A 14191-nucleotide genomic window follows, 5' to 3' on the forward strand; every position below is an offset into this window, starting at 1 on the left:
TTTGCGCCAGTCCAGACCTCTGCGCGTGCGCGTAACCTGTGTCCATGTCCGCGGTGCTCAATAAAGTTGCACGCTTGTTGCCGGCTCGTCCGCACTACAAGCTGCGCGCGCCGCCCAGAATTCTCGCGATAGCAAGCGGCGGCTGTCCTTGGGTGCGGGGCGCCGGCGGGCTGTGCAGTGTGGGGTCCGGGTGCTCAGCCATGGTGCAGAAGCTTCTTCACCGGTACTGGGACATCCCCGACGGCACCGAGTGTCACCGCAAGACTTACGCCAGCACCAGTATCAGTGGTGCCGTTGGTGAGCGCCGACCGGCCAGACCCCATGGGCAGAGACTGCAGGGAGGTCATAGTGTCACTGGGGGATGTCCGAAGGTGTCCTGGGGGGCTGGGGAATCTCGCGGGGTGGCATATGGTTGTTGGGGCGTCTGGGTAGTTCAGGGATGCTGGGGAGCTCTTGTACGAGATAGACTTTGGGGTGTCAGACTAATTCGGAGGACGGAAGGAGGTCATAGGGTCAGTGGGAGCAGTTCGAGGGGGTCACATGGGGGCGGGGAGTCTCGCGGGGCGGCACTTGGCTGCCGCCCGGGCGTCCGGGGCGGTGTCTGGGGAAGCCGTGGAGTGAGACAGGGCCATTATAGGGATCAGAGGGCCTGGGGCGACGAGACTTTTCAACCTGGTAACTTGATATTACTTGGGGATCATGGGTTATTATTGGGGTACCTGAGGAGGGTATAGAAGCTTGAGAAAGTTCTGAAGTAGGTCGAGGTCTTTTTAGGGTCCAGAAGAGTTGGGTGGTCAGGGACATCTGAAGTTTATATTGGGGCTACCAGAGAACCCCTATGGGTGCTGCGGAGATCGTAGGCGAGGTGAGTCGGGGTGCTATAAGGATAGCCTTGGGGCTGTGAAGGGACCCAGAGCCCTGACATTCCCTTGCAGGGGAGACGCCAGACTCTTGTCCCTCCCACACTCCTTTCATTCTGCCTCCCTGAGAAGCAGGTATGGTGGTTTCGGCCGCCTCCCTACCTCCAGCTTCCGAAACAGCGTCTGGCAGAAGCCGAGTCTGCACTGGGCAGCATCCGCGTTAGGTAGACCTAGTAATCACTGCTGTTATCTCCATACTTAGAAGGGCCAGTGGTTGTTACCTCCATCTCTCAGAGGTGGAAAATAAACATCTGAGAGGTGTATTAACTGTCCCAGGTCTTTTGAAATGGGGCTGCAGATCCGCATCTACTGAGCTGCTCCTAGGAGTGCTGAGGGCAAGGAACATGCACACAGCGTTCCTTGTGGGAGGGTCTTCAGGAGAAAGGGGTGACGGGGCAGTCCCAGGGGGTGCGTTATGTAGAGTCTGCCTGAGTGGCAAGTTGTTGGGACAGTGCAGGGCCTGTGGTAGGGCCTCTGGGGGGCACTTACCCCAGGAGGGCTGTGCAGTGTGAGAGCGGATCACTGTAGAGGAAATTGATTCTGGTGGATTCTTAAGGGGGAGATACTGACATTGGCAAATGCCTAGAGGGTCATTGCTGTGTCTCGGATATTAAAGCAGGAGGAGTCGCCTGAGGGGCCTTCAGGGGAAGAATTTGGAGAACTGGAGGCTTTGGGGATTTCGAGGCTGAGAAGGACATTAACGACGGTGTCTGTGAGTGGGGGCGTGCGTGTGTCTCACAGATGCAGTCAGCCTGGGACTGAAGTCTCAGTGGCCGTTGGGGAGGCCAGGCACATCTCAGGAGTAGGGTGCTGACAAGTGAGCGAGGAGCCTCGGGGTGGGGGCCTTGCTAGAGGGTGTTTAGGGGATGTAGGCGGGACACTCTGACAGAGGTGCCTTGTCAGGCAGCCCCTAAGAGACTCAGATGTGCGATGGTCGCTGGCGTCTGTGAGCGCCCCAGACCACCCAGGGGTCTCGAGGGTGTCGCTGTGTGTGCTGGCCTCGTCGCCCCCCGTGTTTCCTCACTGACCAAGACCGTTCTACATACAGCACTTGGTTTGCACCCGTCCGTCAGCCCTGTCACCTCCCTGCGGCTTCATTCCCTGACCACCCTCTGCCCTGGCCCGAGGGTATAATGTTTGGCTTCCCTGAGCCGGTGAGCCGCCGGAGGGCGGGGAGACCTACCGTGTCGGCACAGCTGTGTGTGAAGGGAAGGAAGAGAGTTAACCGTGGATGAACGAATGAGTCAGGGCTGGACGTGTGGATGGACGGGTGGATGGACGGGTGTGGGCTCACGGTAACTGAGTGAATGAACCAGTGCGGGCGCGGTGACTGTAAGGGAATGAATGAACCATGCGTGCCGGCTGCAGGTCTCTATGGGAGGCCGAGAGGGAGCCAAGGGCTTGGGGAGGGAGTGACGGCAGGCTCTGGACCAATGCGAGTGAGCAGCGATCCCGTGTGCTGGGGTCTGCTGGGGGTCGCAGCGTCTGAGGAGCCAGGCCGGCCCCTGGAGGGCGGGCCATGGCAGTCCCCGTACTGGGTGACTGCTGGGGGAGAGTTGGTCTGGCAGTCTTGACCCTGAGATAATCAGGGTGCTCCTGGATCATCTGCACCCAGTTCAAGAACTTCTGCGGTATGTAGGGCGGCGGGAACACTCCGACTGGCGTGACCAGGACCGCAGGCATATGGCGGGGTCCACAGGGTGCCCCCCAGGGCTCACCGCCTGATGAGGTTTGGGGGCAGCACTGAATCTAGGCCGTGGTCCCCCTTCAGGGGCTCCTAAGACCCAGCTCCAGAGAGCGAGACTCGCCAGGGGTGGGAGCCCCTCGGATTAAGTGTGCACAGGGGAAGGGAGCACGTGCAAGCGGGAGAGTGCGGGGGGCAGGGCTCCTCGCTGGGCCGCAGGCCCCTCCCCGCCTGCAGCCTCTCAGAGCTCAAGCGCGGACACCAGAGTGCGTTGTGGGATCAGGAGAAGTAAGATCCGGAGGCTGTGCAGACCAGCAGACCAGGGCCTTGCACGCTGCAGCCCTCGGTCATCTTTTTTTTTTTTTTTTTTTAGTGGATAAATTTGACATGTGCCATTGTGCAAGTTGAAGGTGTACTAGAATCCTCTTTATATGTGAGTGTCTCTCTTCCCCTCATCTCTGGGCCTCGTTTTACCCACCTGGGACGTGAGAGGGCAGTCTCGGCTGCCCTCACAGCTGCTCTGAAGCTTAACCCCTGTCCAGTGTGACAAGCCCCCACGGCGGCTCCAGTGAGCGGAATCAGAGCCCAGACTGAGGTGCCTGGAGGCCCCGTGGCCGGGTCTGGGAAGCTGGAGGCTTGGGGACTGGGGTGCAGCCCACTCCCCAGGGCTGCAGTGTGGGGCAGAGCATGGCCTTTGGTCAGACCCACCTGGCTTCCAGACAGTTCTGCTGGGTGATCTCAGGCAAGTCACTCTGCCTCCCTGAGGTCCCCTCCCTTTCCACGAAGCAGCTGACATAAGGGGACTGAGCCCCTGGGGCCCTGAGGAGGATGACTGGGGCAGCAGCCGCACCTGCCACCGGGCAGATAGCAATTCTCTTTTATCTGGGATAGAATGGTCTGGCCCCGGGACGTCCCTGCTAGCAGCTAGGCCACGCAGGGGGTCTTTGGGGAAGGGGGATGCGTTGTCACCCTGAGCAGGGTAAGCTGCAGGATGGGAGCCCCATGTGGGCAGTTCTGGTGACAGGAAGCCAGCTAGGTGGGCCCTGGTCTACCTACCCACTGAGGAGGGCCTGGTGGGCAAGGCCGCCCGAGGGTCTGCCCCAGCCTCGTCCCAGGCTCACACGCTGCCTCAGGTCAGCGCTCACTCAGGGTGCTCCAAGGTAGAACCTCGGCCCTTACCCCCCGCCTGGCTCTCGGCTTCAGGCCCAGCCCCACCGTGGCCCCTCATGCACGAAGGCCAATGTCAGGGGCAGGGTGGCTGCGCCGATGGCACACATGGAAAAGCTGAGCTCAGCGGCAAAGCCCAGCGGGCGTGGGCAGCTGCCCAGCCGGCCAGGTATGAGGGGCGGGCCCAGGCCAGAGCCTCCACTGGGGAAGGGGCCCTGGGTGGCGGTGAGGAGGCGTTGACAGCCCTGGGAGCCAAGCCTCTGCCAAAGAGGATTAGGTCAGGGAGCCCAGGGCCGCCCGGGAGAATGGAACCTTTGATGGGAGTGGGGACCAGGCGCCAGGGCCTCTGGGGGCGCAGCTCACTCAAGGCTGGGGAGCAGCCTGGCCACGGAGGCCCCAGGTGCATCCCCGAGCCTGCCGCGTACAGGGCTGCTGCCCTGAGGGGTGGGGCAGACGTGACAGGGACCCGGCAGGCCTTCCGCGGGGCTGGCTCTTCAGGCCCCAGGAGGGAGGCCTGGGGTCCGCAGGTGGCAGGAGACCCAGGCTCGGAGCCGCAGGCCCAGGTGCGCACCTCAGCTGCGCCACCTTGGGATCACCAGGGGCAAAAGGAGAGAGGGTTTCACAGGCGTGGCCCCGGCCAGGGCCACTCGGCAGCAAGGCCAGGTCTGAGCCCCCTCGCACCCTGTCATCCCGCAGGCCTGGTCGCCTCTGCCTACAGCGTCGCGCTCAACCCCCCGGGCTCCTTCCTGGAGGGAGTGGCCAGGACCGGGCGATACACGTTTACCGCAGGTGAGCCAGCCGGGGGACGTCTGCCTCCCCTCAGGTCCCTCCTGGGACCGGCCCGGCCGTCACGGCCCTCTGGGCCGCTGACCAGCCCTGCGCCCCCGTCTGCCCCCGCAGCCGCCGTGGGCGCCATATTCGGCATCACCTCCTGTGTCAGTGCCCAGGTCCGAGAGAAGCCCGACGACCCCGTCAACTACCTCCTCGGGGGCTGTGCCGGAGGCCTGACGCTGGGAGCGCGCAGTGAGTGAGCCCCTCGGCCCCCCGCCCCCGCTCGCCCGCGTGCTGCGCGGGGTGCTCGCGCAGCCCGGCCGTCGTGCGGAAGCCCCCGGTGCTGCCGCGCCTCGGCACCCCCGGTTCGGGGCCAGGAGCAGGCCTGCGCCCCGCGTCACCGAGCCCCCCCCCCCCGCCCTGCCCGGGCTGTGCCCGCTGACCGTCGCTTCCTCAGATGTCAGCTCAGCCCCCTCTCACCGCCCCCCCATGCACGCCGCAGGACGCCCGCCGCCCTCACTCCGTGCCCCCCTCTGTCCGCCGTGGTCTGTCGGAGGATTCGAGGTCACGGCCCGTCCGCCACCGGCCTGAGTGCGCGCAGCGGGCAGTGTCGGGTCTCGCAGTGCCTCCCTCTCCCAGCACCCAGATCCCTGGCGGCTGGACACAGCCCTGGGGTGCCGCTCGCTCCTGTCCCGCTCCACCGGTGCAGGCACAGAGCTCAGAGAGGCGGCTGAGGTGGCCGAGGTCACCCGGGACCCAGCAGAGCGCGCCTGTCTGGCAGGAGGGGGCCGCGCCTGAGCCAGCTGGGCACAGGGAGCAGACGCTGCTCTGCCCGCCTCCCGCAGCCTCGGGGCCCGGGGGTGGGGGGCAGGCGGCCACACGCAGCTAAGCCACCCTGGCCCGTGGCCCGGCAGGCAGAGAGGCAGGGCTCCGCGGAGGAGGGCCGCACTTTGAGGCCTTGGGTGAGGTCTGGGTTTGACACACGCCCCAAGCTCGTGATGGAGGCATGAGCCCCACACACAGCGGGCAGACCCCATCCCGTGCCGCAGCGGGTGGGGCACAGGCTCAGGCTCCTTGGTTTGCCGACACGAGGCAGATGCGAGGCGGGTGCCCGTGACCAGGGCCCGGGCTGAGACTCCCCAGCACATCATCAGCTCGGCAGCTTGAGAGTCCCGCCACCTGAGCCCCGGGCCCAGCCACCTGTGCCTCAGTTTCCACTCACGTCTGCAAAGGAGAGGGCCAGGGACTCGATCCCCTGAGGGAGGGGCACCGTTTCAGGGTGGCAGACCGCGGGGCGCCTCCTGTGCCTGACCTGCCCTCCCCACCCTCGCAGCGCACAGCTACGGGATCGGAGCCGCCGCCTGCGTGTACATGGGCGTGACGGCCGCCCTGGTCAAGATGGGCCAGCTGGAGGGCTGGAAGGTGTTCGCGGAGCCCAAGGTGTGAGCCCCAGCGCCTCCCGCAGCCTCGGGCAGGTGCAGATGCGCCTGGAAATAAACTCCATCTACGTCTGTGTGTTCGTGTCCCTTCCCTCCACCCCTGCTCCCCAGGCGACAGGCCAGGCCCGGGCCAGTGAGGGAGGCCTGGGCGGTTTGGGGAGGGAGCAGGGGATAAAGCGTCTGGGTTTGTTCCCATCTGAGCCTGAGGCCTTGCAGCGCAGCCAGGGTGGTGGGCACAGGAACCGGCCAGGGGCCGGCTGACGCGTGGGGGCCCATAGCCCTTCCTACCGCCCCACGCACAGCCGGACTCCGGATGCCCGGCCGTTGGAGCGGAGCGCTTCAGATGGCCCAGCCCAGAGCCTCGTCCCTGTCTGACAGGCCACCAGGAGCCTGCAGGGCAGGGGCCTGTGCAGCAAGCAGCAAGAGGAGAGACTCGCAGCCCTCACCCGCTGCCATCTGCCAGGCGCAGTGATTTAGGCCCCGGAACACTGGCCTCCCGGCCCCTGGGCTCTGCAGAACAGGCTCGTGCTTCCTGGCAGGCGGAGAGGAAGGCTGGGCTCGCCCCAGCACACCGCGAGGGGCCATAAATTAGGGCTTTCCGGCCCGCCCTGGGGAGCAGGGTTCTGCCCTGAGGAGTCTGGCTCCGCAGGTGGCCCTGGGGCAGCAGAAGCGGGCCAGGCTGGCCTCAGCCCTCATGGCCCCGCGGGGCCTGTGTCCACCCAGCCCTTCCCACTGCCCCTCGAGCCCACCCCCGGGCCTGGACTTGGCTGAAAGCCGAACTTGCAGCCTTGCTTTCCTCAGTCCGCCCCGGCCATAACTCAGCCGGCTGCCGAGCGGCTAAAATTAAACCCGTGCGGAGCACAGAGCCCAGGCCCTGCTGTTGTCACCGGGCCGGCCGCCACCACTGGGGTTTTTATGGTCCCCATAGGCAGCCCCAGGCTCTTCCAGCCCTGCCCTCCCCGCTGCCCCCCACCCACTATGCCAACACGGGACCCCTGCCGAGAATGCCCTCCCTGAGTTCCTGAACCCGAACTTAGGGTTCCCTGCTCATGGGCTGGCAGGGGAGGGCCCCCGGAGTCCTGGCCCAGCCCGGCCAGCCCCAGACGGTTCCTTCCTGGCTCTGTCCTCAGTTTCCCCACCTGGCAAGTGGGGTTGAAGGGTTAGTCAGAGATGTTAGGTGAGGCAGGCAAATAAGTGTACCCCAGGGGACAGAGCCCTCCCCCGCCTGGGGGGGACCAAGTCCCTCTGCTCCTGCAGCAGCCTGGTCTGTGCCTATGGCAGCCGGCAGGGGGCAGAGCCCACTGTGCTCAGCCAGAGGGCTGACCTCCCCCAGGACCCTGTCCCTGCCTCCCTGTCCAGTCCCCCCTCCTCCTCGCCATCCTGCCCGAGGCAGCAGGGCACAGAGTCTAAGAGTGGGGAGGGCCTGTGATCATCGAGTGAACCACGGGCTGGATCAGGGGGGACCTGCTCACGGACCTGCACCGGGTCACTTCTCAGGCCCCGATCCCCAGCGTCCTCCAGAACCAGACCAGCCCTCGCTGCCGTTGCTGCAAACCCCTCCCCGGCCTTCGCTCTGCCCCTGTGACCCTCTGCCAGTCCCTGCCTGCCTCCCAGCCTCGGTTTCCCCTCTGGTCAGCTCAGCCCAGGGGCTGTGCTCGCCGCCCACCCAGACCTCTCCAGGCCGGCCGCCAGGGTTGGAACAGACTCACCAGCCCCCCTAGAGCAGCTGCCTGACAGGCTCCAGGGAGCCCTAAACCCCAGACCCCATTGCCCATAAACATTTACTAGGCTGCGAGGGGCTGACATCATTCCCACCCACACACAGGCCTGTGTCCAGAGCGCCCAGTCCCTCTACCCCTTTGCCTGGAACCCCACCTCCAGCCCTAGTGGCTCCCCCAGAACTCCCTCCACCTCCACATGGGGATGAGGGGGCCTGCTTGAGGGGCAGGCAGTGAGCCAGAGGACAACATGAGCTCCCTGGCCCTGTGGGGGGGGGGGGCACAGAGCGGAGGGGCGGCCTCCCATCCCCACCCCCACAGGTGCTCGCTGAGGACCCCAGCCTCGGAGACATGCTTCCCAGTGGGGACGGGCTATTCGGCCAGGGCTTGTCTGAGCTCTGCGAGCCAAGGAAATGTGAGCTGTGCGAGTGAGACAGACAGAGAAACCCCGAGCCTTTCCCACCTGCCAGCTGTCCACTCAGGCCTGCTTCACAGGCGAGGAAACAGGCCCAGGGAGGTGACTTCAGAGGGCCCGGCTCACCGCGGCCCTCAGCACTGCCCCTTTGTTATCATTAGCTATATCGGGACATAGCATGTAAATTGTCTCGGAAAGATTTTATGATGGTCATGGTATTGGAACAAAAGCCACCAGCTGGGACAAGGTCATCTAAAAGCAGAATTGCACCCCGCGCATCCCTTCACAAAGTTGTTGGCTGCGGCCGGGGGGGGGGGGGCGGTGGTGCAGCCGGGCACGTGAGGCCCCTGAGCTGTCACTGCCCCCGTCGCCAGGCCCTTCAGCCCTCTTGCGACCTGTGAGCCCTATGCACCAGGGCCTGTCCCAGCTGCGCCCACTCCTCGCCCTGTCCATGGCCAGACCCAAGGCCAGGCGCTATCGCCACCCACCTGGACGGGCACACTCACCTCCACCCTGGTCCCCGGCTGCCACCCTTGCTCCCTCCATGGCCAGAGGACGCCTGTGAGCAAGAGTCGGTTCCCTCCCCACTCTGCCCACAGCCCCCCAGGGCCCCCGCCTCCCTCAGGGCAAACCCAAACCCTCCCCACGGCCCACGAGTCCCCATACAGCCTGTCCTCGTCACCTAGTCTGCCCCTCGCTCACGCTGCTCCAGCACACGGGCCTCCTCGCACCAGCCACAGCCCTGCCGCAGGGCCTTGGCACAGGCCGTGCCCCCTGCTCTTCCCCCGGTGGCCCCACAGCTGCCCTCCTCACCTCCGGTTCTCAGCTCGGTCGTCACCTCCTCATGGAGGCCTCCCTGACGCCTCCCTGACATGCCGCCCCGCACCGCCTTTACCCGCCTCCACTTTTGCCCGTGGCATTTATCAGCCTCTAAATCCCGTGTCACCGTCATGCAGTGTTTAGTGGGACGTGTGTCTCCTTGAGGACCAGGAAATATCCTGGCCGTCGCACCCTTGGGACAGCACCCAGCCTCGGAACACAGCAGGGCTCTAACTGTGTGGTCCCCCTCGCTCCTCCCCAGTAGATGAGGGCCGTGGGGAGGGTCGGGGAAGAGAAGCCGTCCGGACCCAAGTCTTGAAGTCACGATTTGAAACTCACTGACACGTGTTTACCGAGCACCTACCTCTGTAAGGCACAGGCTGTGGCCTGGGGTCACCTCAGCCAATAAGGCCCCCGCCTTCCCAGAGCTCAAAGTCTGGTCTCGGGGGAGAAATAGTACAAGAGACCATTGAAAAATGAGCAGACACACAGACAGCGAAGCGTTTCACGCAGGCCCGAGCTCAGAGACGCTGCAGCGGCCTGACGGAGTGCAGTGGCGGGTCCTCCCCAGCTGTGGGCTCTCGGGCGCCGTACAGGGAGGGTGGTCCAGGCAGAGGGGACCTAGAGGGCAGAGGCCTGCGCCCCTGGGAACAGGCAGGAGGCCCTGCGGGGTGCAAGGAGAGGGCAAGTCAGGGCAGATTTGCTGCCGTGGGGGGGCGCTGGCTGCCAGGCTCCGCGAAATCCATCTCGCTTCCACCGTGGTGCTTGTCCTGGCAAACACCCCCTGGAGCAGCGCCAGCCACCTGGGCACCCTCAAAAGGGCTGTTCCGGGAGGGGCCAGGCCCCAAGGCCCTGGAGGCAGATATCGCCCCAGCTACAGAGTCCCCGTCCTAGAGGGGACATGGAGGTCTGAGGAGAGGAGGACCCGAGGGGGTCCCTTGGCTGGGTTCTGGGGGGTGAGGGGCTGGCCCGTTCTCCCACCTGACCCTCAAAGCCTAAAGCTAGGCTCTTAGTCACTTTAGGGGTCTAGAAGTGGGGACCTGAGCCTTGTCCCCCTCCCTGCTGACTTGACATCTAGGGCTCAGAACCCAGTGGGCCTCCCGTTCTCTGGATGCAAGTCATCTCAGGCACCCTCGGCTAGAGAGGACTTGCTTGTTGGGAAACTGAGGCACAGCCGGCCCCCCCAGGGTCACCTCTAGTCACCCTCCCCCCTCCCCTAAGTCCTTGGGTTTAGGTGAAGCGCTCAGCCCGGCTCAGCCCCCAGCCCTATACTGGTGCTCACAGGACCCTCCTCGGAGCCCACTAACACTCCCGGTGGCTTCCCGGAGTGCTGGGTGGTCCTGAGCCCTGAGAGACTCAGTCAGGCCTGGCCCTGGCCCAGCCCGCGTCTCACCTCAGGGGGCCCCGCTGGGCCTTGAACCTTCACTGAACCGGAGCAAGGAAGGTGTGAGCCAGGCGGGGGCAGGGCCGAGGCCGCGGAGGAGCTTCGGGCCCACCGGAGGGGCTGCAGGCAGACCCACGCCCGGCCTAAACGCCCCCTCCTTCTCTTAAAACCTGTGCAGACGCTTTCATTTGGACCATTGTTGTTTTTGTTTTTTTTCCACAGCCGCCTTCCTAACATATATTGTACAGTTAATTTTTTTCAATAGGTAAAACAGATTCAGGCCACAGAATCTAAAATATACCAAAGAGTATTCAAAAAAAGCCCCAGCCACCTGCCCTCCCCAGACACTCCCGCCCTGCAGCCCCCCCAGAGGCCACTCCTCAGACACCCCACCCTGCAGCACCCAGAGGCCGTCGGCCGGGCTTCTTGTTTACCCTTCCGGCGATACTTCACGCGGGACAAACATATCTGTGTTTCCTCCTCCACCTGCAAAAGCGAGTCACACTCCCCTCCGGTTCGCAGCCCTCACTCTGGTTTCCTCATAACGGTACCTCCCAGATCTCTTCCCATAAAGAACGTTCTCTTGCTTTTTAACAGGTGCGTAATATTCTATTCTGTAGCAGGATCGTTTTCCCCATTAACGTGCATTCCCGTATCTCCAGTTTTCGCCGCTATAAATAGTGTGGCAAATGGGTGAACATATCCACAACCGTCCTGAAAAATATTTCAATTAATAAACTACTCTTCAGAGCAGTTTTAGACTTACAGAAAAACCAGGGAGAATGTGGAAGGTTCCCATACCCCACTCGTCCCTCCCCAGACACGCTCAGTTTCCCCCTTGCATTATGGCTACTTGTGTTACAGCTGATGAACGAACATTGATACGTTATTATTAACTAATGTCCGCGGTGGACGTCAGGGTTCGCTCTTGGTGTCCCGCATCCTACGGGTTTGGACGGGTGTGTGATGGCACGTGTCACTAGTACAGCGTCATGCGGAGCAGTTTCGCTGCCCTAAAAACCCTCCGTGCCCCCCGTGGACCCGCCTCCCTCCCGGAAGCCCTGACAGCCACCGATGGGTCCTTTCGCCGTCCCCATAGTCCGCCTTTTCCGGGGTGTCGTGGAGCGGGCCTCGTGCGGCTCGGAGCCTTTCCAGATGGGCCGCTTCCATTAGCGACACGCATTTCTGTTCCCGTCAGGTCTTTTCGCGCCTGGGCAGCTCACTTCTTTCTAGCACCGAACAGCATTCCGTGGTCCGGGTCCCACAGGTTCTGTGTCCGTCACCTCCTGAGGGGCATCTGGGTTGCTCCCAGGTTTGGGCAGTTGGGAGGAAAGCCGCCATAAGCCTCTGAGTGCGGGTTTTCGTGCGCACGTAAGCTTTTCCCTCCGTCGGGTAAACACCGAGGAGCGCGGGCACCGCATCGTCCAGGAAGAGTCCGCTTAGTTTCCTGAGAAACCGCCACGCTGTCCTCCGGAGTGGCTGCGCCGGTCCACGCGGCGAGCATTGCGGTGGCTCCGCAGCCTCGCCAGCGTCTGCCGTGGTCGGGTTCCTGGTCTGGGCCGGTCCGCCAGGTGTGCGGTGGTGGCTCGTGGTGGCTTTCACCTGCTCAAATGTTTAAATATTTAAGCCTCCACCCAGGAGCCAATCATGGTTCCAACATCTTTAGTACAATGCGATTTCTTTGCAATTTCTTCAGGCTAGGAAGGCAGTACTAGGACCCCATTTTACAGACGGAGAAATGAAGGTCCAGAGAGGGACAGCTACTTGCCCAGGGTCACACAGCAAACGGGGTAGAGCCAGGGCCCTGTGACTGACCCCAGAACACTTTCATCCGCAGTGTCCTGGGCCCTGTGCTGGGCGCTGGGGACACAGCGGTGACCAAAACAGACCCAGCCCACTCTCCCGAGACTCACGGTCCCATGGAAAAGACGGACACGTGACCGGGCAGTTACGGCGCGGGCTGACCAGGGCGGCAGTGGGGTCACGCAGGTGACGCGGACGAGGCCCTGACCCGGCTCGGGGGTCCAGGGAGGTCTTCTGAAGAAGCGGGGGCTGGCTCGTGCATAGGCGCTCTCTAGGGGACGGGGAAGAGTGACCCGGGCAGGAGGGACAGCGTGGAGGACGGCTCCGAGGTAAGAAAGCAGCATGTCTCAGTGCGGCTGCGAGGCCTCAGCAAAGCCCTGAGGGCGAGCTGGGCTGGGCCGACATGGGGCGGGGCGAGAAGGTGGGGGGAAGCTGGGGTGGCAGAGCAGCCCCTCCCCCACCCCTGGGACTCGTGCCCAGGAGGACCAGGCATGGGTGACAGGGGGACGAGTGACGGACTCGGAGAGTCAGTCCCTGAGAGGAAGTGGTGGGTGCGTGCGGGTGGGGTCTCCCTGCCCCTGCCCCCAACTGGACACTTCCTGTCCTGGGGGCACCCTGCTGGGCCGGGAGCCGCCTCCCACCCCTCCCCGCACGCGCTCACCCCCATCAGGGAGGCCGCCTGCTGTGGGAGCTTCCGTCCTAGGTGCTCCCGTCCACACTCTGGCCCAGTGACCACCACTGAAAATGGATAATGAGCCAGAGCAGGCGGGACCCAGAGCGGCTGAGGTGGGGACAGAGGGGCCCTCGGCGCCCTCCCCTGCAGCCCCGGGGACGCGCCCCAGGAGTCACCTTGCTGGCCGGCCGTCATTGCCTGCCTGCCGTCGCGGGGACAACCCCGCTGCGGTGATCAGATGAAGCAAATAAAAGTAGAGCCGACCGGCGACATCTGAGCTTCAGAGGGACAAGGAACCACGTGCTAGCAGGGGCCCCACCCAGCACATGGGACAGACGTAAACTAGGACGTGACTCGTCGTGTGTCTGAAGTCCAGGCTCGGTGGGGCTCAACCTCCTCCGCCCCTGTGCGGGGGGACACGGGCCTCAGCCGTCCTTCCTGTGTCGATCGACGCTGACCCCCGGGGGACCCTGCCCCCACAGAATGCTGCGGCCTTCCTGCCAGCTGTGTCCCGCTTGGGTGCTTGGCTCCTAGCCCTTGGGGTTCCTGCGGGGCCCAGGAAGGCACCCTGGGGAGGGCGAGGCCACATCTATCGGCCAGCGGCTGTGGACATATTTTAATCTGGTGCTGGAGCCGTGACTCTGGACAGGTCCTGGGGGAGAGGAAAGGCGGGGCCACGTGCTGCCTCCGCTGCGTGAATCCCGGGTTCGCATCCTGTCCCTGGTGTAACTTTGAGTTAAGTGCTTTCCCTGTGCCTCAGTTTCCTCGCCTGTAAAATGGAGTAGTGCTGCTACTACGGCTGCTGCCTGAGCGCCGGGGCGGTGAGGGTTGCATGCGTTAATATATTTGAGAAGCTTGGCCTGGCACTTAGGTGATGGCCATCCTTCCGACCCCCCTCCCAGCCCTGGAGGAGGGGCTGAGCGGGAACCGGAGGCTAATTTTAGCCCTGATGACACCCCCTGGCCGCCTGCCTTGTGCGAACATCCTCAGCCAAGCACGAGGTTCGAGGCGTCCCCCGCCCCCCCCAACCTCTGACATCCAAGGAGCCTGTTTATTCATTCCTGTGCTGGAGCGTTCCCTGCCTGCCTGCGCCTGCCATGCCCCTCTGGACAAGCACCCCTATTCCCCTTTCCCCCACCCTGTCGCCTGCCCTGTGTGGCCCAGGGTCAGGACGCCTCACGTGTAGGCCCCTCGAAGACAGCCCCTGACGGGGGCCGTCAGCACTGGGGCCAGGTGGAGGACGGAGGATGGAGGAGGTCTCTGCCGCCCCAGAGTCTTCGTTTATAGTTCTCTGAGTAAGATTCCCAACTTCTGTCATTTGGCACCTGTTAACTGAGCGCCTACTGGGTACCAGGTCCTCCTGGGGACCCAGGCCTGCTCCGTGGGGCTCCCTGTCTT

At 63.9% G+C, this 14191-nt stretch overlaps 1 protein-coding gene across 1 annotated transcript; it reads left to right on the plus strand.

Moving 5' to 3' along the window:
- Positions 1 to 119: 119 nt before the first annotated feature.
- NDUFA11 (NADH:ubiquinone oxidoreductase subunit A11) lies at positions 120 to 6057 on the plus strand. The gene is made up of 4 exons (XM_016145049.2): positions 120 to 297; positions 4468 to 4560; positions 4672 to 4794; positions 5876 to 6057. The coding sequence occupies exons 1-4, from the start codon at positions 201 to 203 to the stop codon at positions 5986 to 5988; spliced, it is 426 nt and encodes a 141-aa protein (XP_016000535.2). The 5' UTR covers positions 120 to 200; the 3' UTR covers positions 5989 to 6057.
- Positions 6058 to 14191: the final 8134 nt, after the last annotated feature.

Source organism: Rousettus aegyptiacus, unplaced genomic scaffold (genome assembly GCF_014176215.1).
Source record: "Rousettus aegyptiacus isolate mRouAeg1 unplaced genomic scaffold, mRouAeg1.p scaffold_m13_p_16, whole genome shotgun sequence".
NCBI classification, from domain to species: domain Eukaryota; kingdom Metazoa; phylum Chordata; class Mammalia; order Chiroptera; family Pteropodidae; genus Rousettus; species Rousettus aegyptiacus.